At 53.4% G+C, this 27,470-nt stretch overlaps 1 protein-coding gene across 1 annotated transcript; it reads right to left on the bottom strand.

Annotated features, from left to right (window-relative positions):
• On the bottom strand, positions 1–27,276 carry P5CDh1 (delta-1-Pyrroline-5-carboxylate dehydrogenase 1). The gene is made up of 11 exons (XM_037219174.1): positions 26,959–27,276; positions 21,306–21,391; positions 19,114–19,295; positions 14,608–14,763; positions 13,079–13,309; positions 11,323–11,510; positions 10,837–11,059; positions 10,070–10,248; positions 8,969–9,154; positions 3,553–3,671; positions 1–740 (listed from the first exon to the last, which is right to left on the bottom strand). Exons 1-11 carry the CDS (start codon positions 27,000–27,002, stop codon positions 628–630), a joined length of 1,707 nt encoding a protein of 568 aa, XP_037075069.1. The 5' UTR covers positions 27,003–27,276; the 3' UTR covers positions 1–627.
• Between the last annotated feature and the right edge of the window lie 194 nt (positions 27,277–27,470).

Raw genomic sequence — 27,470 nt, 5'->3', positions numbered from 1 at the left:
CAGCAGCGCTGTGTGATTATTATCGCCAGAAGTTTGGTTTCCAGGAGACTGTCCAACACCTGCTAATCATTCAAACGCGGACACCGAACACGCTAGGAAATACCCGGCAAGAATTGCACACTGTTAGCGAGTATTGTCTGCCTTCAGTGTCTCCGCTAGGCAGAGGCTACGTACCGCACGGAGCATCGAGAGCACAAGACCTACGCCCGAAATATCCGGACACACACTTGTCACCAGTGGCGAATGTTATCCATACCAAAGGAGCACGTCTCACCCCAACTTGTATCTGGAAACGTGGCGAGCTTCCCACAAACGCAATGACCCTGCACCGAGAGCTGCTCATTCCTTTTTTCATGCATAGCACTCTATGTAAAAACTGTCTGGTGACATCGCCGGCGTCAACACCAGCATTTCAAAGGCAGTCTCCCGCATCGAACGACCGGGGGCGTCCAGCCCCCGCCCCTCCCCCTCCCTGCACAACGCCCTCCGGTCACGGATCGGCATCAGGCCCGCCCTGTTGCTGTACAGAGCATGAGCCCAGCTCCAGCTCCGCTCGCGCCGCCTGGCTCATTGGGGGTCCGGCCAGCGACCCCCGTGACGCGGCGCCCGGGCCAGCACGGGCGCGCTTCACTCCATGTACGGGTACTTCCACTCGGTGAGCGGCACGAATGTCTCCTTGACGGCCTGCGGCGAGCAGTACTTGAGCATGTAGTGCGGCCCGCCCGCCTTGTCGTTGGTTCCTGTTGACAGAAGACGACATCAACTTAGACAATGGTGTCCAGCAGACTTCGAGAGGGGGGGGGGGGAGGGGCACCGCTACACAATAGCATCGCTGATCGGTTTCAGTGGTTTCACTGCCTTCCGCATCGTATGGCGAGCGAAGGGGTATTGCGTCCACGTCCGTTCAACATCCAGTGTGCTAGAACAACAGTAAAGATCCGGCCCGGGAATACCATACGACGAGGTGCGGCACGTGCTCCGTAACTTCACCTGGACCATTGTGAGACGTGAGAGCTCTGCAACCTTGCCTACAACTATACTGTGCAGTCCACACGCCAGGTGAAGCGACACTATATGATGCCACGTTTTGCCATCCTGAGTACTTTCGCACACACGCACAGGGAAAAGCTGGTTGAAACTTCACAATGACCTGCGAATAGTTCTGTGGTATAATCCGTTATTACACTACCTATGATCTTGATCTAGGATAGCCTAGCTCTCGCCATCCTCATGGAGGACAATGACGTCGACAAGTTCTAAATTTTATGCCAGCATTCATTTCGGCGATTTACACACTACACTTCGGCATGACGTCAGCACCATCTGGACTAGCTCCTCTCCATCAGTGACGCAAGTCAAACGTTTTAGTTCATGACGGCCTCTAGCGCTTATTTAATGTAAATTACACCACATGCCCTGGTTTGCCCTTCACTTCGGTTAACTAACGGAAAGGTCACGGGCACCTGGGTCACGGGCGCCTGGGTCAAGGGCACCTGCTATGTTCGACATATGACTGCACACCTTCAGAACCACTTCTAGGTGCAAGCTGCAAACAGCACCAAGAGTGCGTCGAACGACCATTTTTCAATTCCTATTGCGCATACCTACAAACACAGGCTTTTACCTCGGCCGCCTGACACGGTAAAACTGAATTTGTTTGTCAAACACAACATAAGTCAAACTCAGCTGCTAACCTTCATATCAACATCCACTGACCGGTTCAAGGGACATTCGCAAAACACGCTGGGGGAGGCAGCAGGGACCCCCTGCCCTGGCGATGACTGACATGACTCATGAGAATCAGTATATGGCGCAGAATGACGCAGCCCGCTGGAGCACCAGCAGCGCTGGGCATCGGTCCGGCACCGTTCCGCCTGCGGCTCCTCCTTCGACTGCGCCTCCCCTCAGACTGCCACTGCCCTGCGTGTCGCAGCTGCACCACATGGGGTGCATACTTCTATACTATATTGCTCGCGTGAATCATTTATACATAGACCATTCAGTGATCGAATATAAGTAAAATAACGAATACCTACAACACGCCCGAGATCATTTGTAAATACGACACAGACCCACTCACTCGTAACTTTGTAGTACACCTTATGTCATGGCCCGAACGTCAACGGCCGTCCCAGCCGGCTTTATGTAATACAGGGGAAAGAAACACTGCCGTTTGGTCGTTCTGGACTCGACAACCGTTGGTGGAAAACCATCTATTGTCTGACTCGGCGTGACCGGGAGGGTTTATATAACACATTGGTTCAAACCGGACCAAGCTGTGTGAAGTGACGCGACCAAACCTGCTCCATCGGTTCAGTATTAGATGGCGTGGTTCGCTGCAGGAGACATAACAACATTACGTTTATTTTTCCGAGCTCTAAGCAGTACTGGTCCGCCATCCATACCATTAGAGGAGGAATCAGGTTATTCAGTGTCATCCATGACATACGCGCAGAGATGTAAGTTGGTGCGCATAATTTGCTGGAAATGAGCCATTTCTAGGCTGAAACCATCGGCTTCGTGATGTCTCACGTGTAACAGAGCAGCGAAGAACATTGACTGCCGCGTACTAATCGAACCCTGATCAGTCAGTTGCAAAAGCAGAGCCAGAGAGACGGCTACAGTGAAAACAACAAAATATAGGAATATACAGGCGATCCCCGCTCGCTTCGCAGCGAGAAGGGGCAACGCCGCTAGCGCCGGTAGCTCCGCCACCAAAGACGCAATGTTTACTTGTGTCTTAACAACATGAAGTGGATCTCAGTTAACATTTGTAAGCCGTTTAGCACACCTTGATTGCTATATTCGACGGGACGGCACCGCCGCGCCGGCGTCTCGTCGGTATAGCACCGCCTCCAGCCACATAGCGCGGATTCGCACCGCAGTGATGCACGGTGTGTACTGGTCAGTTTTTTCTAAGTTTTCAATGCCTATGTCCAATGGCAGCCCCCGTGTGTGGTGCCGCCATATTCATCCCTGTTCCGTGTTTGTGGCAGGCACTCGACGATTTGAACTTCGCCCAGCTCGATTCTCCTGCACACATCGACGACAAAGGTTTCCTGCTAAGTGCCAGAACGCCAGCTCTGGCACGCGATGTGCCCGACCCTCGCATCGGACGGGCGTGTATCTAAGCCTTGAATCGTAACAACAGTTGAAATCGCCGGATGTGATAAATGTGTGCCCGTTAAAGAAGTGCGGACAGACATACACTCCAGGCGTACAAAATCATTGAGTTATATGTTCCCATATAAGCAAGTAAACCTTAAAGCTCCTGGTTTCTTTGCACTATGAGTCATTATGTTGCACTAATCGACCCTCCACACTCCACGGGGCACCAGTTAAACGAAGCTATCAAACAAACATTGGCGTCCATAACATTACTAAACAAGCACTGAGACTCGTGCCCACGAATGCCCTCCCAAAGTGTCGGGTGGTTTTATAACATCGTCTAATTGAAATCTGAGTTCTTCAGCCCCTCCCTCCCCCCGCCCCCACCACCGCCGCCACCGCCGCCGCCGCCCAACAGTAGCAGCGATCAGCATGGAGGCTCACCAGAGATGCGGCCGCCGCCGAACGGCTGCTGGCCCACCACCGAGCCGGTGGACTTGTCGTTGATGTAGAAGTTGCCGCACGTCATCTTCATCTTCTCCAGGGCGAACTCGGCGAACGCCCTGGCGGTGCAGCGCACGGGCGGCGTCAGGCGCCAGGACTGCGCTCGGAGTGATGCGAGCAACGGCAGGGACGCCACATTCGAAGGCGCCTGGTGCGTGTCAAGTCGTACCGGTCAAAGGCCTCCGATCACTAACAGACGATGAGTGACGCAGTGCTGGAGGATGCGAGTTAAGCAGTGTTGTAGTGCACATCATGTACGATATCGCAGGAATGCACCAATGGTGTTGCACACGCAAACAGACCCAGATGGCGGGGAGCGTTCACATGGTTACCGAAATGGATCCTTGCATTTATAACGAGTGAGGTCACAATTCGCGAGAATCCTCCATGACCCGCAGATGTTTTAGCTCTAGCGGCACGGCTCGGCTCCGCCCATCGTCACACTCTTAACCAGCCAGTGTTCTTGCGGACACCCCACGCAGGACGTTGCCAGGGGCGGATCCAGGATCTCGTCAAGGGGGGCACGCAACATCGTGGGGTTCCCTTGGAGTTTAGGGCCCCTTCCAAAAAATACACTTGCATTCCGGCCAGCACATTTTAAGACAAATAGGATGTAGCATATATATAAATATATATATATATATATATATATATATATATATATATATATATATATATATATATACATAATAAATACGGAAACATGTCTTACTGCGAGCAGCGCTATAATATATATATATATATATATATATATATATATATATATATATATATATATATCAACATATGAATAGAACATTAGTCATCAGCTGATGGCTGATGACTAATGCAGAATTTTTCCTTTGTTGTACAGAACTAAAAAAATATCCTAGCATTCAAAATGCGTTAAGAACGTACGCACTAGTATTATGAGCGTCACACACTCAATAACCAATGAAAATGACACATACGATGTCGACGGTACGTAACATTATGTTTGACAGCTGAGCGAAAAAAATCATCGGCGCATATCCAACTTCTGCTCTGGGGCGAAGGCACCACGACCAAAAGGGACGGAACCTGAGCGATCCTGGGTGCCGCAGGAGGCCAACACATTGACGCCTGTCAACAAGTATAGGGTCCTCGGAGCAGGCAAAAAGAGTCCAAGAGTAACGTGATGGCCCCGAAACGATCGGTAGTGCCCCGGCAGGCTGACGTATGAGGTTCCAGCCAGAACACCGCGCCCTCTGACCAAACGGAATTATTCAAGACCATGAGTTGATACCCTTGTGCGATCAAGAGTGCACGGGTAGGCTAACAGAAAGAGCCTTGATAAGAGTTAAGAGTCCTCCGCATCATCAAAGGGAAAGAGCCCTTGATCAAAGCACAGGGCCACTGAGCATCAAGTGTTTCGGTGACTTACCTTATAAGTGCTCCAGCAAAAACACAAGGTCTCCACGCAAGTCGGAAGAATCCGAGACTGATATAAAGGACCCCTGAGGAACTGAGTGTACCCTGGCAGGTGGGCCCCGGAAAAGAGCGTATAAGGCCTTTTGGGCGAATGGGAAAAAAATCATGGAGAAAAACCTGCATCGACCAAGAGTACCCAGGCATGGAAGCAGATAGCGTCCTTACGAGAGCGCTAGGCCCTACGAGAAAATGCAAAGAGATCAAGAAAACCGCGGAACCGCGGAAAGCTCCTTAGCGATCAGATTAACCAGGCAAATGGACATATACGGCCATGGCAATCCACAGCGTAATGCCTCTACATAGCGCAATGAGCCCAGATTTTCCCCCAAGCAATATCTTCTCAACCAGAGAAGAATTAACTTTGTCTGCTGGTGAGCCCTTTACTTCTACTCCCAATTGTTCTTGCTAGTCTGTAAGCCCAAAGGCATCCAATTTTATTGCGTTTTGCTGTTAGAAAACTGCTTCCGTGCGGTCCGTTATGGGCCACTTCGGAGCCTTTAAGCCCTTTTGGCATGGTCCATGGGGGGGGGGGGGACATGATCCTGTGCCTCCCGCCACCGTCTGCATCCGCCACTGACCCACGCGGCCTAACAGATGGGGTCCGCCAAGAACACAGGGCCACCCATCCAACTAAGAAATACTCACGACATAATGTGTATGGCTCCGAACCGTCGAGTGTGTCCGAGCAGGTTGACAGATAGGGCCCCGTCAAGAGTGTAGGGCAGTCCATTCGAATGAGCATTACCCAAGACCCGATGTGGACCCAATGACCCCGAATGATCGAGTGTGCCAGAGCAGGTTAAGATAGTGTCCCCGACAAGTGTGTGAGGCCCTACATTCGGATGGGAAGTACCCAGGACACAGTGCGAAGGGCCCCGAATAATTGAGTGTGCCCGAGTAAGTTAACGGATGGGGCCCCCGACAAGAATGTAGGGCCTTTCGCTCAAATATGAAAAATGCACGACATGATGTAGGGGGGCCCGAAAAATCGAGTGCGCCAGAGCAGGTAAACAAAGGGGCCCCAAAAAGAGCGGAAGGACCTCCATTCAAATATAAAGTACCCAAAACCAGATGCAGAGCTTCTCCAACGATCGAATGGGCTCGAGCATCTTATCAAAAGGGGCCCCGACAAAAGTGTAAGGCAAACGAGAAGTACCCAACATCCAGTGCGGAGGGTCCCCGAAAAATGGAGTGTAACCGAGCAGGTTATCAAATGACACCAAAAGAAGCGCAGGGTCATAAATTCAAAAACCGAGACCCAATGTACAGGGTCCCAAACAATCTAGTGTGGCCGAGGAAGCGAACAGAGGGGGCCTAAGACAAGTGCGTAGGGCCCCTATTCAAATAGGACATGCCTAAGACCCAATGAAGAGAGCCCCCGAGCGGTCGAATGTACCCAAACAGGTCATCAGATAGGCCCCACAAGGGCGTAGGTCCCCCCCCCCCTTCAGATAAGGCCCTAAGCAAGTGGCAGAGAATTGGATGCGCCATAGACGAATGTAGCGGACCCCTGAGCATAACGTGAGTGTGTCAGTTGGTTAACCGAGACCCACGTAAATGGCCTCTGAGCGGCCGACAATACTCCAGCAGGCTAACATGTGGGGCCAGGCTATAGCCCACATAGCCTTCCTGGAGAACCGAAAGAGTTCGCGGAAGAGTCCTTGATTGACAATGACCCGGCACGCTAATAGGGAGGGCCCCAACAACAGCGCAGGGCCCTCCGAGCAAATGCAAAGAAATGAAGGGCGACATCGAAGGCTCCGTAACGATTGGAATTACCCAGCAAGTGACCATATATGTCCCCTAGAAACAGCATACCGCCCCTAGACAGTGTAATGAGGCTAAGAATTCCCAGTTCACAACTTTTTTAATCATTGAAGAATGTTTTACTTCTTGTGGGCCTTTCATTGTCGCCTGCAACTATTCTTGGTCGCCTGAAAATCCAGAGGCGTTCAATTTGTTGCGTTTTTTGTTTTGTTTAAAAAACTACCCGGTCAACCGGCTATGGGCCCCTTGGAGCCCATGGGGACCCTTCGGGACCCAAGGGGGTCATGGCCCCGTGCCCCCTTCCCCTCCGGATCCCCCCGGATGCTGCCAGGCAGTTTTTAATCAGGCGCAGTTTTGCTCATTTGCCGCACGTCCACTCGATTAACCCCGGAAAGTAAAGATTGCAAATTACGAAAAAAAAATTGGCAGCTGGAAAGACCATGGTGCCACTTCTGATGGCTCGGTGGCCAGCGGAACGTGCTGCGTTCCTGCCAACTCTCCCTCTGCAGAATCCACACAATCAGAGGTACACGTCAACTGACGGCCACCAGTGTCCCAGTCTGAGTAATAGCATGGGGGAGGGGGCCCCATCACCGGGGGCGTGTTCTTTCGGTCAGCAGCTGCGTGTGGTCAACGGCGTGACCTGCCGGCGCGCGCAGAGATTTGGACTCGGGTTCATTGCCGGAGTCAATGATGTCGGACGCCGGAATCAGTGAGCTGACCGACCGAAACTCGATGAGTGGACGAACTACCACAGGGGCTATCGAACGGCATCCTATTTAATTTGTTCCGTGTTAGGATGCTCTCGCAATGCACGCACTCGACATTTGCGCTCCTTTTCCTTGCAACCCAATTGCAGCTGCTCCGACGGCACTGTCTGGCGCGGTAATGGGCTTTAAAACGGACAGACTGGCTGATGGGTTCCGATCAAATCCGGCCCATACGTGGCTGTTCGTTGCGCGTGGGAGGGGAGGGGGGACCAAACACTGGCATTCCCGCGCCCTTGTCACCAACATATAACAGCTAAGACAGCGATATTTGGCAGGCAGGATTGTGGCGCGAATGCCAGACGACGGGTAGCTGTTTTGACCCGATGGTTTCAACCTACGGCGTACGGGACACTCGTGCCAAGTTGCACCCCTTTACGGCGTACGGGACACTCGTGCCAAGTTGCACCCCTTTACGGCGTACGGGACACTCGTGCCAAGTTGCACCCCTTTACGGCGTACGGGACACTCGTGCCAAGTTGCACCCCTCTACTATGGAGACCACTTGACTGGCAGCCCTCGAAGCTAAATGCTCCAAACTTCACAAAGATCTCTGACTCCGTATCGTGTACCTACACCAATATGAAAATAACCAGTGCAAAGATGAGACTTGCATGCATGTGCTACACATTGGAGTCGGGGAGCTCTGAGATGAGACTTGCATGCGTGCGCTACACATTGGAGTCGGGGAGCTCTGAGATGAGACTTGCATGCGTGTGCTACACATTGGAGTCGGGGAGCTCTGAGATGAGACTTGCATGCGTATGCTACACATTGGAGTCGAGGAGCTCTGAGATGAGACTTGCATGTGTATGCTACACATTGGAGTCGGGGATCTCTGAGATGAGACGTGTATGCGTATGCTACACATTGGAGTCGGGGAGCTCTGAGATGAGACTTGCATGCGTATGCTACACATTGGAGTCGGGGAGCTCTGAGCGCTGGAAACAGTGAAATATGTGGCCGAAATTAGTTGAGTGGGGAGACAGCCACCAACGCTGTTGGATGGTACCCAACGTAAAGCGTTCCGTGCAGATTGCTTGTGCGGGGTACATTCGTGATCCTGATGAAGGGTGCATTCATCGGTCTGGATTCTAACCCCATGATAATGCCGATCGCCTTGGTTTGCCATTAGTTTTCAACAATGCAGCCACAGGTAAGCTGTGTTATGTAAGACTAAGCCTAGTCCCTTTCGGCAATGTGGAATAAGATTAATCCGAACCAAACGAACGAGGCCAGCTATTCATTACAACCAGAGAGCACGCAAGTCCAGTTCAAAGCGAAGGTCGGGTTCAATGACGTTATGTCGCATTCGGCCAGTGGTTGGGCCCGTGCCGAGCTGGGCCTGGCTCGCTTTAGCGAAGGTCACTCACTGGTCCTGGCTGAAGACGGCGCCGGTGAGGGCGTACGGGCAGCGGCCGATCATCTCCAGGGTGGCCGCCTCCTGGCCGTCCTCGTACACGAACACGCTGAGCACGGGACCAAAGATCTCCTCCTGCAGGATCCGCTCGTCCGGGTCCCGGCTCACCACGATGGTCGGCTCGACGAAGTACCCCACACTGTCGGCGAGGCCGCGCCCGCAGCCGGCAGTGAGCCGCCGGTGCCGCCCGCCAGACCGCGCACACAGCCGGCAGCGAGCCGCCGGTGCCGCCCGCCAGACCGCGCACACAGCGGCAGTGAGCCGCCGGTGCCGCCCATCAGACCGCGCACACAGCCGGTGCCGCCCGCCAGACCGCGCACACAGCCGGCAGTGAGCCGCCGGTGCCGCCCGCCAGACCGCGCACAGCCGGCAGTGAACCGCCGGTGCCGCCCGCCAGACCGCGCACGCAGCCGACAGTGAGCCGCCGGTGCCGCCCGCCAGACCGCGCACAGCCGGCAGTGAACCGCCGGTGCCGCCCGCCAGACCGCGCACGCAGCCGACAGTGAGCCGCCGGTGCCGCCCGCCAGACCGCGCACACAGCGGCAGTGAGCTGCCAGTGCCGCCCAGCCATGTGGCGAGACCACAGATCGATGAGCTATCTCGACCGGGACAGGCAGGCGTCGCACGCGCTGAAACTCGACGCCACCGCGGTGACGGTGAGCGGCGGGACCATTCCACGCAGGGGACCCCGGGGACAGGGGAACACGCGACGTTTAACGTCCTGTACCAATCCATGAAGACGGTAATCACCGCCAGCGTCACCCAACTGCGTGATATGACTCACGGTTGCACTGCAACATCAGTGATTTACGTCCACCTGAATTAGGTGGTGTCATGATGGGACGAGTGGGTCTGGGGGTGGGGGGGGGGGGGGGGGCGGGGTGATCGAACAGCTGCGAGCGAGCGTCCCCTCCTTGAGCGTTCCCTCCCTGCCGGACCTGGCCAGTGAGCGAACAGCTGCCAGAGAGGGGGTGAGTCGAACAGCTACCTTCTCCGCGTCGGCTCCGCTGGCCAGGTGAGGCCCTCCGCCTGCGGCCCTTTAACATCGGCTGACCTGCTGTCGCAGCCGCCACCGGCGATGACCTCCAGGTTTGGCGAGCTCTTGGCGTGCTCGATGTACGACTGGATCCGCTTGAAGGCCTTCTCGTCAATCACGGCTCCGTAGAAGGTTTCCTTCTTTAGGGGATCTCCCACCCGGATTTCCTTGTGGATATCTAGCATGCGACTACGAATCTGCGAATGTGAATGCAATGCCAGGTGTTACACAAGCTCATTGTACGGGCGCCTCGTTCAGCCCGCAGCAGACAAAGCACATATGTCTAACGCGTCGCCGAAAGCCGTGCCATCCGGTGCAAGTCGTGCAAGTTCCCATGGTGAACCTGTGACCGGCGACCAGCACAGCGACGTGTTTCCGGTTTACAAGCGTGCCAACAGATGGCAGCACCCAGATCGTCCTAGCGGCCCTCACATCGCCGTCCCAGCACAAATGGTAGCATCTAGTTTGTCCTAACAACTCTGCAAACTTGAGCTCAGGGAGCAAATTACATAGCACCTGCATTCGCTTGCTGATGTCTCATTTACACAGTGCTATCGCTACGGTTTTTTTAAACTTCGTGGAAAAACTATAGAAGCGGGAATGGGACAAAGATCACACAATACCAGCAAAACGCAATACACATATTTTTTCATCGGATTTCCCAAACATCCCCTGATTTATTGGATTCATACTAGCATTGAAGGGGACCAAACCGCCCTACTGTGCCTCGCGGCGACGCATTCGTCTTAACCACGCCACCTCCTCAAACAGGTGGTAGCACCTACCTCATCCCAGCGACTCCTCGGGACATACATTCTGCTACAGGCAGAGCACTTCTGGCCACCAAACTCGAAGGCCGAGCGCATGGTGGCAGGGGCGACGGTCGCGGCATCCGCCGACGGGTGGATGAAGTGATAGTTCTTGCCGCCACACTCGCCCACGAGGCGGGGGAAGCTGTGGTAACTGGCGATGTTGTTTCCCACCTGTTTCCAAAGGTGCTGGAACGTTCTGGTAAGAGAGTGACGCTGAAATGAGTACCGACAACCAAAGGCAGGCATGGCTGTCTGTCATGGGAAGATACAGTTCGCTTAAGGACATGCGGCAGAGAAACTAAAGCCTTGTCGGTCAGATCTCCCGGAGAACTTCGGGCAAGTTTGTGCACAAACAGAATGAGACAGCTCACAAAACGTCATTGTCGTGAGCTAGCCACCACCACGGCAGCCAACGGCGTCACATCCCTCGCTCCATGGCCACTGGAAGCCGTCACTCACGGCACTGATCCCGTGAAGTTGACCACGGCCAGGTGGGGCGAGGCGGTCACTGTGTCGCCGTACACCGGGCCGTCGGCCGGCACGAAGTTGATCACGCCCGGCGGCATGCCCGCCTCCCGTAGTATGCGGTAAGCCGTGTAGTTGCTCAGCACGGCCGTGTCGGACGGCTTCCACACCACCACGTTGCCCTGGCAACAGCGCCGCTGACGTAAACAAACCAGCCAGCTGGCGGCGGCCCCGTCACGCGCCGCTCGGACGTCCATGCTTTTTCCGCTTTGGCTAGACGGCCAGAAACGGCCGGTAAAAACCGGACGATGCCAAAACCGGCAGATGAAACGCAGCAGGCTGGCGCCTTCTGACAAAGTCATGATCAAGAGCATAAACCGTGTTACAAAGTGCACGACTTTCACTGAGCTGGCACGAATCACAAGACAGTCTGTCAGCCGTCCCTATGAACCCGTGAAAATACGTTAACACTCAGGACCCGGAAAAAGGCATTAGCTAAGTAAATGGCAACAAACCGGACAATCCCGGACACGTGCGCCTAGAATGTGGACACGTGCGCCCAGGATGCGCAAGGGGAAAATTAGCCGCACCACGTCCCTCGCCATCACAGTGTCTAGAACATACACCGTGCAACATGCTAATGAAATGCAGCACAACTGATGCGCCGCTCTGCACGGGCGAGAGTGAAGGAGATCACGGAGCATGATAGCAAAAGACGATCCAGGCCTCTTGTCAAATGGCAAGGGACACCATGGACGCCGCACATGCGCAGGCATGCGCATTCCAAAACCTGGCACAGCACAAGCGGCGCCAGTAGGCAGCAGGGAGCGGCGCTCGTGGGCAGTAGGGAGCGGCGCCAGTGAACAACAGGGAGCGGCGCCAGTAGGAAGCAGGGAGCGGCGCCAGTGGGCAGCAGGAAGCGGCGCCAGTGAACAACAGGGAGCGGCGCCAGTGCGAAGCAGGAAGCGGTGCCAGTGAACAGCAGGGAGCGGCGCCAGTGGGAAGCAAGGAGCGGCGCCAGTGGGCAGCAAGGAGCGGCGCCAGTGGGCGGCAGGGAGCGGCGCCAGTGGGCAGCAGGGAGCGGCGCCAGCGGGCAGCAGGGAGCGGCGCCAGTCGGCAGCAGGGACCGGCACCAATGGGCGGCAGGGAGCAGCGCCAGTGGGCAGCAGGGAGCGGCGCTAGTGGGCAGCAGGGGGCGGCGCCAGTGAAAAACAGGGAGCGGCGCCAGTGGGAAGCAGGAAGCGGTGCCAGTGAACAGCAGGGAGCGGCACTAGTGAAAAACAGGGAGCGGCGCCAGTGGGAAGCAGGGAGCGGCGCCAGTGGACAGCAGGGAGCGGCGCCAGTGGGCAGGAGGGAGCGAGCGGTGCCAGTTGGCAGCAGGGAGCGACGCCAGTTGGCAGTAGGGAACGGCGCCAGTGGGCAGCAGGGAGCGGCGCCAGTTGGCAGCAGGAAGCGGCGCCAGTGGACAGCAGGGAGCGGCGCCAGTTGGCAGCAGGGAGCGGCGCCAGTTGGCAGCAGGAAGCGGCGCCAGTGGACAGCAGGGAGCGGCGCCAGTTGGCAGCAGGGAGCGGCGCCAGTGGACAGCAGGGAGCGGCGCCAGTGGGCAGGAGGGAGCGAGCGGTGCCAGTTGGCAGCAGGGAGCGGCGCCAGTTGGCAGTAGGGAACGGCGCCAGTGGGCAGCAGGGAGCGGCGCCAGTGGGCAGCGGGGAGCGGCGCCAGTTGGCAGCAGGAAGCGGTGCCGTTCACGCACCATGAGCGCCGGCGCCGAGGCCAGGTTGCCACCGATGGCGGTGAAGTTGAACGGCGACACGGCCGCCACGAACCCCTCCAAGCCGCGCATGCGCATCGAGTTCTTGGTGACGCTTCGGTCCTCGCTGATGGGCTGCCACTTGCAGAGCTCCTTGGCGAAGAAGGCGTTGAAGCGCAGGAAGTCCACCAGTTCCGCGGCAGCGTCGATCTCGGCTTGGATGATCGTCTTGGACTGGAGCATGCCCGGGGACTGGTAAGACGAGTATAACCGCAGAATGAAGGTCTGGATTTGTTTATTTTTTCGCCCGCTTTTACGCCCAAAATCAGTTTTTATCCATTTTTTCAGACGCTCTGATTTCCTTTAAAAAATTATTTGTTGGCAATCTTGAAATCATGTCGTTTTAATAAGCACCGCAAAGAAAATAAATCACTCACATCTATAACTGACATATTTTGTATCTTCTACCACGGGCTTGACAGTGCTATGGATATCGATCCATTTCGACCGTTGACTAAATATTACTTCTTTTCCGCAATGAAAAGGTCAGCTGGTAACTGACCAAACAGGACCGATCGGTCATGACAGGCATGAGGATGTCTTGAGTAGACTTGCAGAGAGGAGAAGTATTTGTGAGCGGTACTGCTTTTGGCCGCACGGAGCTCATAAACACGAAATACATAGCAAGACAAGCATGGGCCGGGGTCTCGGGCGCAGCTTTCACATCGGTCTATGTCGCTCCTGGGTCGCAAATTGGTAAAAGCATATTTTCGGGTGCGGATCGGGCAATGGGAGTCCTGCTAACGCAGCGTGGCAGAACTGTCCGTTAGATGCACATTTCTCAGAGGCACAAACCACAAATACCAAAGTAGACGACAATAACACGAAACGGATTAATGTCAGCGCAGTTTTGTTAAAATTACACACAAAACGAACCGCATCATTTCTTCCTTCACATGGCCTCTTGCACCCTGCAACCCGTTCATTCTTTGCGCTGCAATATCACTGCCCAGTTACCGCTTTAACCCGGCCACATGGGAGGGCAGAAAGTGATACTGACAACCGCCGTCTGGAAGTACTTCGTTTGTAGCGTTACTGCGCCGTGAACAGAACAAACCAAAACGTTATAATTGTTGAATACTTCAGCATTTGTTCAGGTCGATATTGCGACAGGCTCATTAACCCTTTTCAGCCTTTTGCTGAAAGGTTCTTTAGATTTTTAGAGCAAAAGCTTTTCGAAAATATCAACATCTGGGAATAATAACTTTCGTTTCGTTCGAGAAAACTATGAAGTGACAACACGTTTGTGGTACGTACAATCCCTTTGAATCCCGCTCCAGCAGGAAAACGTGTCAGGAAATCACCAAGCCAAGGGCGGACAATGATCAATCCGTAAGTGAGCTGCTTTACTCATGCCATTTAGGTTAAGCATGAGCTGTTCATGATACAACCACGGTTATAGCAGTGGCGTGACGTCATTTCCTTCTCGGCTGCTCAGCACATGGCGTATTGAACGCCGGACCAGCGCCCACCTGTCCGAGCATTGTTGTAGCGTTCAGGTCCATGCGGTACTTGGTAGCCATCAGGTCAGCTGCTCGATGGAAGATGGCGATCTTCTCAGCCAGAGGCACCTTCTCCCAGGTCTCACGCACCGACAGGCTGTTGTCGATCGCCTTCTGGACCACCTCCTGTTCACATGGTGGTCAAACGAGGTATGGGTCAAACGAGGTACATTAATACACGGCGATGTGTGTAATGTGGCTCGCTGCATTAGTGTGCGGGACGCACATAATTTAATGCTGAGTCGTTGCCTTAAAATACACACGTTGACGTAACGCTCGCCATTCAACATCACTACCCAACACACAACGTTGAGTGGCATACAGGACATCTGCCGCAACTAACAGCCGCAAGCCATTTTGGTGCCTTGGTTCCGGTATCAAATGACAATATTTCAATAGTTCTCTCAATGAGTCAGTAACTCTCACGGCGCATGTCATTCCCGTATATTAACGCATCACGATCATTCAAATATCAATATCTCCTGTGGGACTTAGCAGCCCTATGAACCTCAAAGTTTTCCATTGGCTTCGCGTCGAGTGGTGTTGCCCGAACCGCGCCGCCTAACTCGCGGTGACACTGGCCCGGCCCGTGAGCCGCCGTGCTTTGGCGGCAGTGTATGAGCTGGAGGGCCTGGCCAGCGCCGTGTTTACACTAGTGTGACGGACAGCGCACCGGCTGTGACCCAGACGGATATGGCGTCGCTGGCCGGCCGGCCATCGGCCGCGCCAGGACGGGAGGCGGCCGAGGCACGGAGAGCGCCCGAGTTGGAGACCACGGGGAAAGCCGGACACCGGCGTGGGGCGACGGGGCAGAGCCGGGACGGCAGGGAGGGGTCGAGCTGGAGACCACGGCGAGGGCCGGACACCGGCGCGGAGCGACGGGGCAGAGCCGGGACGGCAGGGAGGGGCCGCATATCAGGAGGACTGTTACCTTCCGACTGAGAGCTGGACGTACTAGCAGTGTTGTCGGAATACTTTCGTGTTGCGAAGTGGGAATCAAGCTCCGCGGGTGTCAACCGGCAACCATCAGACACCGAGCTGGCGCACACCGCTGCCGCCCTGAGCCAGACATATCATGCATGTTTCATGCCCTTGCAACGTCGCAGCTGGGATACATATCTGGCTGTCAGATCGAGGGGAGAGTACTGCACTGTACTTCTTAGGGAACAGCACAACTGCTCATGGTTCTGCTCGCCTGTCCGTTCGGCTGTCCTCATGCATTAACAAAGCGGCACGAAGGGCGGCGCTCCATGCCTGCCATAGTCCCGCGCCGCCCGAGCCCCGGGAGCCGGTCCGCCGGCGGAGGGGACGGGGCGCGGCGGTGCGCAGTTGGAGAGGCCCTCGTCTCGCGCGACCCTGCCGGCGGCCGGCGCCGGGCCGGTCGACAGCACTCGACAGCGCCGTATGTACGCGACGGCACGGCAATGAAGACCTACCGGTCGAGGCGTCGATGCTGACGGCGTTAAGGGAGCGAGAGCTCCACTGCTTTGAGTTGTCATACCTTCACGCAATCGGCTCAGAAACTTGAAATCTCCTGCACCCACCGATGGGACGATTTAATATCCCAAATTGAAGTCGGTCGAATCTGACAATGTGAATACTGCCCCGAACAATACATCCCTATCCGCTCTCATACATCGAACATACATGATGTTATGCTAAATATAAATGACATAAACAGCCCATGTTGCGTACATGCATGACATTTATGTTCCTGTCCCTTATTTGTCTGCTTTTAGATCTATTTCATAAAACCACCCATAAACCTCCGACTGGTTCGAACAGGATTTATCCCTTAAACCAGCAGATTTAAATACCGACCAGTTGGAACAGTATGCCAAATATCATTAAGGGACACATATATGCATCTGGATGACACCATACCTCAGCACCCCTGCCAGTGTTGACTTCAAAATGATATCTAAATCTTAAGAAAACAAAGGCTTACAGCTATACAGCTGCGGACAAAGACGATGGTGGTCTCAATTCCAAGAGATTGCCATCAGTTCCCCCCGCAGAATTGACATAAAACGTGTTGTAAGCTCCGGACATGCAGCCTCAATTTAGTCCCCTAACCTTATCACATCATCCTTTTCTGCTTGTCTCTGTCCAGCCGTTTTCACCTGATAGTTTCATTTGTGTGAGCTTTCCCCGCGGAATCAACCGGCAGTGCGCCACATGAGCCCATTGTGGACACTACTTGGTTTGTATAAGGATCTAAGTTAAGCTTGAGTGTGGTACTTGTGCATGATGCGTGATGCACTTAAACGCCTTGGGATTATGTGGCTGCGGAATGGCTGCTATTTATCTGTGCTTATAATTTGCTTCACTGTTGCAGAAACCAGCACGATGATGCATGAACATCCTGGGCATGAATATGACTTTGCGTAGTGCTAGATCCGCTGCATGTGCCCGCATATTCCAAGAGCTGCTTCTTCGCCGCGTTGCAAGCCTGAGAATGGGTGTGGCCGCTACACTTTCTGTCACTTAAAGCGACATGGTGTCGAACATACCCTTCTCAGGAGCAAATATGGACGACCCCCTGTTCTAAATGTGTTTTCAATGCTGGGCATCCACGTTCTCTCTACCCGGCAACAGAACAACCTCTTTTCCCACCAGCGCCGTCGACACGTCACATTGGGTTTCATATAGCCACTGTCAGGCAGGAGCTATTAAACGTTAGGAGTACCTCGTGCCAAGAGATGACGTACGACGTCATGCCATAATCAAACAAGTACGAGCTAAAGCCCAGTAGCGGACGCAGCTGAGTGTGACGTCACATCTGTAACGCACGACCCGCACGCCATCTCAGGCGTCCCCGCCAGTGCATCTCCTGTCGACATCGGACACCGCCACCCCCACCCCCCCTCCCCCCCCCCCCCGCCAGCTGACCAGACGTCCCGCCTGCGGCCTGCACGCCGGGTCACCAGCTGACTGACGGCTGGCGCGGCGTCCCCCCCCCCCCTCCCCCCCCCCGCCAGCTGACCAGACGTCTCGCCTGCGTCCTGCACGCCGGGTCACCAGCTGACTGACGGCTGGCGCGGCGCCCACCGCCGCCGGCCTCGCATGACCGTACGGTCTCCTGCACGGGAGCCGGGCGATCAGCCGGCGGTGGGATCCCAGTACGCGGCACGTGTCGGGCTGGGGATAACCGTAAACGGTGGCCAAGAAACTGCCGCCTCTTGCGGGGGCGGGGAGGGGGGCACAGTCTCTTACCTCCCCTCCTCCTCATGCCATAGCTATGAGATTATCTTCGCAGAAGCCCGAAAAGAGACAGAGCTTTGACGTAACCACAGCGGAGTCAATGCGCGACTGACTAGTTCGATCACCAGCCACAATTATGCTAAACTGTTCTGAGTTTAGCATAATTGTGGCTGTTCTGAGTTCTGAAGAAAAAACTGAGTTCGGCTCCAGCCGCGGCCTCAGCGTTCATCACCAACGGCTGCAGCATGACAGTGCTATGTTGCGCACCGCTCAGGGTTAGCAGGACTGATTGTAAGCCCACTCTCCGAACCGCCACATCAGCCACAAGACTGGCGTCCCATGAATCTCTAACTCACCGGGCCTCAGCCAAATGGGTATCTTCATGTGGGTCAGCTGAAGGATCGGGTGTACGTCATCAAACCTTACACCTTACAGAAGCTGAAGGCCACGACCGCCTGTGACGCCTGCCGGAATGCAGCCAAAATAGGGGATAAGGTTGTCACCCGCCAGTACGGGGTAAGCATGCCCATGATCGTGTAACGCCGGGATCGCATCTAGCACATCTAGAACATCTTTAATAAACAGCTAAGACACGGGTTAATTGCCAATAGTTCACTGTAAACCGTGGAGTATACGCATTTTTGAAAGACCTGAAGCACCATCAACTGAAAACTGCCACTTCATACAACACCCGGCCAGGAAGGCTTTTCGAACGAAATCACCTCCCGGCTATCTTATAAGTTTGTAAGACTTACTGAACAAAAAAAAATACCTATGTGATAACTTTTTTCCACGTTCATAACTTGCAAACTTTGAACTGCTTATTTTTATGTAACAATAAAATGCATATTATGGCATCACAAGTATTTATTCAATCTTCCAACTTTCGGAAACCAATTTCAGTATGTAAAATATCAACTTATGTCGGATGTGCAGCTGAGCTTAACTTACCCGCAACTTGGCTTCTGTTGGCCACGCATAACTCGAAATGTGCAGGCACATGTCCCCCCCCCCAAAAAAAAACGTTTGACTCACCGCTTCCGTTGAAAATAATTTACGAATTGGACAAATCGGCATTGGTGCAACTCACTATTCTCTGGCCCGTACGATAACAGGGTACGACTTGAAAAGGACGTAAGCGAACCGTACTTTCGCCTCATGAAACTGGCTAATTAACCAAACGACCACGGCGACCAATCCGCCCCGATAAGAACACTGACAGCTGATCGGGGCTGGTTGTTGGTAGCTGGCTGGTTCGCTGCGCGGCCTTACTGGGGTGGCGTGGTAGAACTTGGCCACGGGATTCTTGTGGTCGTGCGGCCGGGGCTGGTACCGGACCAGGTCGGTACGGATCTCCTCATCCCCGATCACGATCGGCACGTCGGCCACCGCGGAGCCGTGCTTCTGGAGCGCCGCCTCCAGCTGCTGCAGCTCCTGACTGCCAGCCAGGTACCCTGCCGATGGGGCAATACAGATGCAGTGGTTCACTGTTACACTGCGGACGGAGCAGCACGGCCGCAGCTGCTGACTGTTACACTACTAACGGAGTAGCACGGCTGGAGCTGCTGACTGTTACACTACTAGCGGAGCAGCACAGTTGCAGCTGCCGACTGTTACACTGCTGACGGAGCAATACAGCTGCAGCTGCTCACTGCTACACTACTGACGGAGCAGTGCGGCTGCAGCTGCTGACTGTTACGCTGCTTACGGAGCAGTACGGCTGCAGCTGCTGACTGTTGCACTGCTGACCAAGCAGCACGGCTGCAGCTGCTGACTGTTACACTACTAACGGAGCAGCACGGCTGCAGCTGCTGACTGTTACACTGCTGACGGAGCAGCACGGCTGCAGCGGCTGACTGAAGGTCGGGCAACTGTAGACAAAGCAACACAGCCATATGTCTTTCGTGCACCTGTGGGCGGGGAAAATGGCAATCGACCATGGCTTTTCACAGCCATGTCGACTCACATGTTGTGCAAAGTGCACGACCGTACTCCGAAAACCAAACATCATGGTTCTCACGGGACCCGTCCTCTAAGGGTAGACCCACCCGGCCGTTCTCTAGGGCTAGAGCATTGTGACCGTTTTCCAGGGATACACCAACCCTGGGCTGTTCTCTTGCGATGGAGCATTACGGTCTCAGGAACGCAAACATCAGCACAGGTATGAAGCGATACGGAACATGCATGCCTCACGAACAGCCCAGGCTTTATGTGCCTACCGCCGCGCACTGATGGCTTCGGAAATGGTGCTGCACTACCGGGCGGGCGAGCCCTGAGTACGCACTGGTAATGTCTTACCATGAGAAAGTGGCAGCAGAGGAGAACTCTAGCCGCCTTACAATAACTGCAGGAAAACATGAGCGAAACATAGGCAATACTTTAATGCAGGCGTTCCCAACCGGGCGGGATGCCCCAACGGCAGAATACGAGTGTCTGAGGGGCGGGGGGTCGCGATGTAGCCAAACCGTGTCAAACACGATTAGCGCCCAAGCAGCGCCAGGCGATGGGCGGTGACTGGAAGATGGCATTGCTACATGCACTGTCATGCATCAGATGCAGTGAGCCAAAAATATCTGCTCGAGTAACCAAAAAAAACAACAACAATGTTTCACATGACATGAAATAAAACTTGAGATACTGAAAATTTAGTTATATGGTTCCATTAGCGTTGCCCGTATACAACTGCTGTGGAGAATAATTCCCCGAACCTATCAGCTTTTGTGGCCCTGTGCAGAATAAGAAGCAAAAATATGCATCACTTATACCAGTTGTTTTAATCGGGGGAAGGGCAGAATTCAACACATTTTCAGGGCAACATAAACCAAAACAGTTGGAAAACACTGCTGTTATACACACAGGCTTGTTTTCCACCCAAAGCAACCCGTATCATCCAGTACTCAGGACTTTCCAAACATAGCGCCTCGCATACTGGATCAGCCGTCCGTCGAACCGGTCCAACAGGTCGTCATAGGTCGTCTGATCAGAGTACGCCGATGCCCAGGGCCGTGTCGACGGTGGCCACGAATGGAAGTCATGTGCGCGCTGTCGGATTGGCTGATGATAGGGACCGGTCTCAGACGGCCTGGGCGTGGACCACGCCCCGGTGGGCGGGCCGTACGACGGCCGCTGCGCACCTCTCACTGCGCCCCCGGCTGTGTTTTTTCAAGACCTGTTGGCGGCTCGCACCGTTACCCAGGCCTCGCTCCTGGTGACCTCAAACCAAGAGTGCTCTCCGAGCTTGTGTGACGCCTGCACCTCCACCGCACCGCGATTGGTGGCTCCTGGAAAGTGTCATTCAACAAGTGAAAAGACGCGTTTCCGCATAAGATTTGTGACTTTCGGGGGAGGGTTTGCTTGGTCAGCCGACTGCCATTGGGCTCCGGTCACTGCCCCACCCCCACGGCAGGCTTGGGGCGCGAGCTCTGTACGCTGGCCGCGTGCAGCCGCCTACCGCGCTGACTTACCCAGCAATGGCTCGTTCTTGACGTCGAAGTCGGGGATGCCTGGGTCCTGCACCACAGAGGTGATGCAGCGCGCTCCACGCGAGCTCCTGTTCAGCAAACACACACTCCGTTACTGACAAATGCGTTGGAGCTCCTCGACACACATTTCACACACAAAAATGGCTCGTATTAGGTGGGCTTGGCGCCTATCATCGCCTTGGTTTCCTATGAGAGTAAAGCACATAATAATTCATTTTAACATGAATATGTCGACATACTGACGGAGCGCTCAGACGTATTACAAAAGTGCCGGATGAACAAATTTGTATCATTCATAGAGCTGCGACGTAAACATTGTGAAGCAATGCGATGAAGAATCTTACAAATGAATGGGGACGCTTATCAAACAGTACGATACGTGTGCCAACCCAGCATGTCAAAAATGTGCGAAACTGATAATCTAATCGCAAAACAACTACGATTGGCCACACAGTTTACAGTCTTAAGCCTCAACACGAGTGCTGTTCAAATGCATGGATCTCATCCAGCTCAAAATACCTTTTATTCGCTTTCCGTGCATAAAGGAAGTGACGGAACAATTTCACTCGCATGCCATGTCTTTGGAGCTTTACGACGCACTCAGCTGCTGAGGCTATATGACGTCGCCAGCCTATCATCCTGGCAGGAAGGGCGGGCACCGCGGGGTATCGGACCCCGTACCTCTGGTTTCCCAGACGTGCATTGGTTGACGCAGACGCATTAACCACTACACTGCCGGTACCCTCACTCGCATACCAAAACCCGGCCCGGTCTTAGAGATTCAATAGTAATATCTAAAGGAAGAAAGAAAAATAAAGACCGGCTTAGAGCTCATGATATTTCTGCCAACGCCGACAAAATTTTTCACGTCGTTGGACTTCATAAATCAGGGAAACAAGCAAACAGCGACGTGGATCAAGCAATCTATAACAAACGGCCACGCGAATCAGGAGAAACTGTAATAAACGGCAACGCGGATAAGGGAAAACTATGACAAACGGCGACGTGGATCAGGGGAAACTATGACCAACGGCGACGTGCATCATTCGCGATTTCAAAGCACGTTCTGGTTATACCACTCGTGGAATACTGCGAAAGTTCCAGCTTAGCAAAAGCTGATGCTCCAAGTGAATAACGAGAGGGGTTCACATATATGATGTAACCCGGTGGCGTCTTAAACGTAATGCCGGGGATCGAAACTTTGTTATCATATGAGCCGCTTAAGGAGCGGTTGCAGAAATCAATACCATCTGGCATACGCGGCGTGTTTTTTCAACCGTGGCGTGCATTACGCTACGTTCAATAATAGCCACAAAATTATGCCGTCGAGTTGGAATTTCACGGTGGAATGACGTGGGCACGGGTTACAAATAAGCACTGCTTAGTGCAAACTTTGATGTCAGAAATCAATACCATTAAAAGGTTCAAGCTTAACGCCAACACGTTATCCTTCGGTTTGCCGTGATTTCAAATGGTAATAAAGGACTATAGAAATGATACTGAAACGGACACATGAGTTTGGGAGTTGTCGCAGAAGGCCAAACCGAAACAACGCATGAGGCAACGCAATTCCGTGCTCAGATTTGAGTCCTTGGTGACCTGCTCTGAACAAGTGCTGAAAACATGGAAAGTCCACACAGCTAGTGGCTATGGAGCTGCTAGCAAGCTGTGTGTTAGGTTTACGCGAGGATGAAAAGACCGTCGATTTCCACCGGACGGGAGCTTTGAATCGGCGACCTTGACATGCACGTGACCGCAGCGCCATCTACAAGCGGGTGATACTGTAAGCCAATGCCAGAGCGCGGTGAAAACCTGGAGTTTTCCTTGTTCCTGCAAGTTCGCTGCAGGTCCGCATAAGTAACTTCCTCTGTGGGACGACGTGTATGACGCAAAACAGACCTAACGCCGGACACGTCCTTACGTGCCAGCTTTATGATCGCTATATGAACGGCAGCAATGCGGTTTTGGTTGTAACAATATGTAATACCTTAGCTTATAACAATGAACGCGGACGCAGGGGTGAGGTTTGTGAGTACACGAGGTACTTGCTGCCCTTTCCCTTAGATACCAAGGGACTTCAGAATCCCTCTGGACCGAGATCAAGGCCCCGAATGGCTGACTGGAGGCCGTATTAAACGAGTATGCCACATTTGTTGTACCTTTCACTTATTCTTAGATCCGACACGTACGATTTATCAGCAATGCCAGTATTCTCGAAATACTTCTGAATAGCTGAGAATTTCGATTTGAGGAAGCCGCTACTGCGCAAAAAACTCGCTGGACTCCCTGCTCACCAATATCAAGGAAATACACCTCATTTGCTTTGCTTTACCAACGTGTGTGCTCTGTTATGCTCGCAGCACACGAATGCGTCGAACTGTTGGTGTGATAAATGTTGCGAAAGCTTGAAGCACTGTTTAAACAAAACTATATGCGAACATGAAGAGCCACAAAAGATATACGAAGAAGAGGATACATGAACAAAAATATATATGAACAGGAAGCTATTATCTCGAACATTCAACAAAACGTTATACCATGGCTTTTACTTCTCCTTGCCGCTTATTACAATGACTCTTTTCAAAGCGCACTCTGGCTCAGGAAAAAGAGTATCAGAAAAACCGAATAAAGTGGTCTAAAGTGACGCACTGGCCCAAACCTTCAAAAAATGCATTTCTCGGTGACGGGCCCTTGCCATCCGCTGTGCCAATCCCAAACATTCGTTTGTACTAACGTCATTCAGTAACAGCCGACAGCGCCCCAGCAGATTATGCCATTATCATGCCGACGGCTGTTGCGATTGCAGGGGAGAAGCGTAGTGCTATTGTAAAACGTTGACGGCGTATTTTGGGTGGAAAATAATTAGAATTCATGTCTTTATCATGTCATGATGGTGCTGCAATAGCACTAATCAGTGTTTTATTATTAGGCGTACCTGGTCCTGAGGTTTCACTACAGCATGTTTTTGAAACGTGCCCGACAAGTGGGACACAGCCCGGCCAACAGAGCCGGGCCCTCAAGGGCCAAGGCCCTAGAACAGATTCCAGGGCGGAGCCCGAGAGCATCAGAGCATCTCTTGCACAGGGCGGGCCCTTGGTGCAACACAGGGGCGTCACTTTGCATACTTGAGGGGGGGTTCAGCCCCCCCCCCCCCAAATGCTGATTTGAGCCCAAATCTCCTCTGAGCCGCCTCGATGCTTGTGAGCAGACGGAATACTGTGCTAAATAAAAAAGAAAAACTATCTGAACCATTGGTATACTAGGTAACAGATACCTAAGCAAATTTCTATTGGCACCATCTAATTTTGTACCAAATGGTATCTGTATATACGTAATGTTTTTGTCGCGTTACCTCCTGCATATATCAGGCCAGTCTGCAAATGTTTGACAAGTTTTGTGTCAGGTGATGACATCTGGATTGATACGAACAAGAAAGGACTGCAGCACGTAGCAGCTTTTAAAAGTACAGAGTGGTCCATATTAAAGTTAACACGCGCCCGGGTGGCCGGCTAGATACCCTTCGCTCGGGTGGGGGGGGGGGGGGCGTCAATTTGACCCCTGCCTGAGATCTCGGGAACATAAATGCTAGAGACACCAAATTTACAGGGTGTATTGGCCTGTACGTGAACTCGCTTAGGTCAAAGTTTACGGTTCCGTGTCATGACCTTCGGGTCAAATAAGGTCAAACAAGGCCAAATTTCAGGTTGGTCTCCAAAGTGCCCTCCCCCCCCCTAGAACCAAGATAGCTGTTTCTAAGCAAAAGGTCACATGCTCATCTAGGGGCGGTGACCTTGTTTGGCCTTTTGAAGGCCATGGTGACCAAAATCATACAAGACTGCTCTGAGTTTTGCATTTGAATAAGCGACAAAGATTATGCAAGGTGATATGTTTCTAAAAACCAAATGTTGGCCTGGGTCCTTTTAGGTCAATGACCTATTCTGACTTCTACGAAGTCCATGGAAGATGTATAATGCGGCTCCTGCTATCAATAAATTCGAAATGAGCATCATAGACTACCCCATACAGCAAGACCTGGAGTAATAAAACAGGTTGGTTATGACCTTGGTCTGACCTTCATACCTGGCCTAAGGTCAACGTAATTTGCTCATTCAATAGCTGTGTTGGCTAACAAAGCATCTCAGAGACGTATGGCTTCGTTTAACACTCCGTTGTTGCATCAGATTGAACGATTCCCTTGGAACGGACTTCGCTGAGACCATAGCCTGACTTTGACATGCCATGGGTCAGCGACCTTACAAGGTGCATCTAATGTCAAACGATCCGCTATTTAATTTCGTGCACCTATGCAAAATTTGGCGCGGCTGCGCCACGCCGTTCGGAAACCATTCAGGAAAAACCTTCGGGGGGGTCAGTTTGACCCCCTCCCCCATCCGAGCGCATGTTAATGCATGCCTTCTCCAACAGTCCTAGCGTATTTAACGCATAACCGTGGATATGGTGGTTACAATACAAACACAATCAGCAACAGGGGTTATCAAAGTAATCCCTTACCAAGATTTACTAAAATGCTTTTTTCTGTGAATTTCACCCCATTCTAAGCTTTTCACAAAAAGGTTGCTCACACCTCCACCCAACCGAATTAAGACAGTGATACCCCCACCCCGATAAGATGAGAGCCCTACGTCACTCAAGAGCTCGAAGAACCTTGAGAGGGGATGTGTGGGTAAAGGGCCCGAGTCGGCCAGGTTTGTATTTGTTTGTAAGACAGACAGTGACGGAACCTCTCGTCAAAGGGCCTCTTTCGTTGGTCAGAGCCCTACAACAATACCAGGAGACGTAAGAAATAACAGTGAGAGTTCACGATAGGACCATACCAGAGCCTCGGGTCAGACAGGTAGCGTGCTTTTTTACCCCGTGACGCATGGAGGACCCTTCAACCCGCTTCGACCAGGGAGCCTGACAAACCGAACTGGGTCCCTATGCAAATTGTCAAGTTGCCTGTGACGGCAAGATCTTTTTGTGTCAGTGGGGGCACCCGCGTCGACGCGGTGCCAACTGCTCCGATCAGAGGGCCTCCTGCATCAGGGGGGGGGGGGGGGGCGGCCCCGTGTCGGCAGAACGGTAGTCGGTGAGAACCCCAGGTTAGAACGAAACGCCCGACAGTCCATAACCGGCAAATGCAACGGCTCAACATCATTTCACACACAGATAACCCAGTGCGCGAGAGATAAAGGACCTCCGCAGTGCTCAATCCATGCAGGCCTCAATGTCAACGCCCCCCGGCGTTACTCGGTAAAACACGACAGAAATTGGGGCTGCGCTTAATAACGTGAAGCAGGTCCCATTATTTTTTGGGGTCGGCTTTTCACCCTTTATAAAGCACTTTCCCCGCCCCCTTCCAAGACTTGCACGGTCAAGAGAGATAACCAGTTGCCCAGGGCTTCAACTTCCCGCGCGCGGTTTTTGTGACGCATCGTACATCGTACATTGTCATGGCTGGTCACAAATGCGTGCACAGCCCGCCCAGACCTCTTCCAGAACTATAAGACAACGAGGAAGAGTATCTGCCGCTCCAAAGCGCGGTAAATTCCGTTCAATGGGGGGGGGGGGACATTCTTTCTTGGTGGACGCTGCACGGTGGGTAAAAACACGCATCCTGAACACCTTGACCCACCTGGTGGAGACAAGTCTCCGAACAATCGTTGCTGCCGCCTGCATGGTAGCCGCGCTGACTGCTCACGGGCGCCCCCACAGATATTGGCGAACTGCCCCTGACAGCGACAGATCGATGCCCGATCTGCTCAGCCTTCCAGCGTCGGACTTCCGCCAGACGACTTCTGACACCGACGAGTGTGCGACCCTCTGCGGCCTCAGCACCAAATGAAGGCTGAGGACCGAGCAAAAATTCCGATGCACTCGGTGCACAGCGTGCGGCAGACCCGTTGCCCTCCGTTCGATGACAACTGCCCTGTCCTGGGCGCGAGCCGGGCGGAGTCTGGCTGGCGGGGAGGGGATTGGGCGCAGGCGTGGGGTGACGGCGATCGTCGGCTGAGAGCCAACTGCGCGCGCACGTTTATGGCGTGGTCGGTTCTAGGGTGTGTGATTATATTAGTGATATCACTGGTGTATAATGTAAGTGTAGCAATGTTCAGTCATAACACTTAGTCATCGCCACAAGCCACCGAA

Source organism: Pollicipes pollicipes, unplaced genomic scaffold (genome assembly GCF_011947565.3).
Source record: "Pollicipes pollicipes isolate AB1234 unplaced genomic scaffold, Ppol_2.1 Scaffold_4295;HRSCAF=5057_pilon_pilon_pilon, whole genome shotgun sequence".
Classification (NCBI taxonomy): domain Eukaryota; kingdom Metazoa; phylum Arthropoda; class Thecostraca; order Pollicipedomorpha; family Pollicipedidae; genus Pollicipes; species Pollicipes pollicipes.
This window is presented reverse-complemented; position numbering and strand designations above follow the sequence as displayed.

Coding starts and splice junctions, on each gene's coding strand:
- P5CDh1 (XM_037219174.1), bottom strand. CDS start 27,002: ATGCAGGCGGCAGCAACGATTGTTCGGAGACTTGTCTCCACCAG. Junction 3,672..8,968: donor GCCGTCTTCAGCCAGGACCA/GTGAGTGACCTT, acceptor CTGCACCGCCAG/GGCGTTCGCCGAGTTCGCCC. Junction 741..3,552: donor CGGCGGCGGCCGCATCTCTG/GTGAGCCTCCAT, acceptor TTCTGTCAACAG/GAACCAACGACAAGGCGGGC.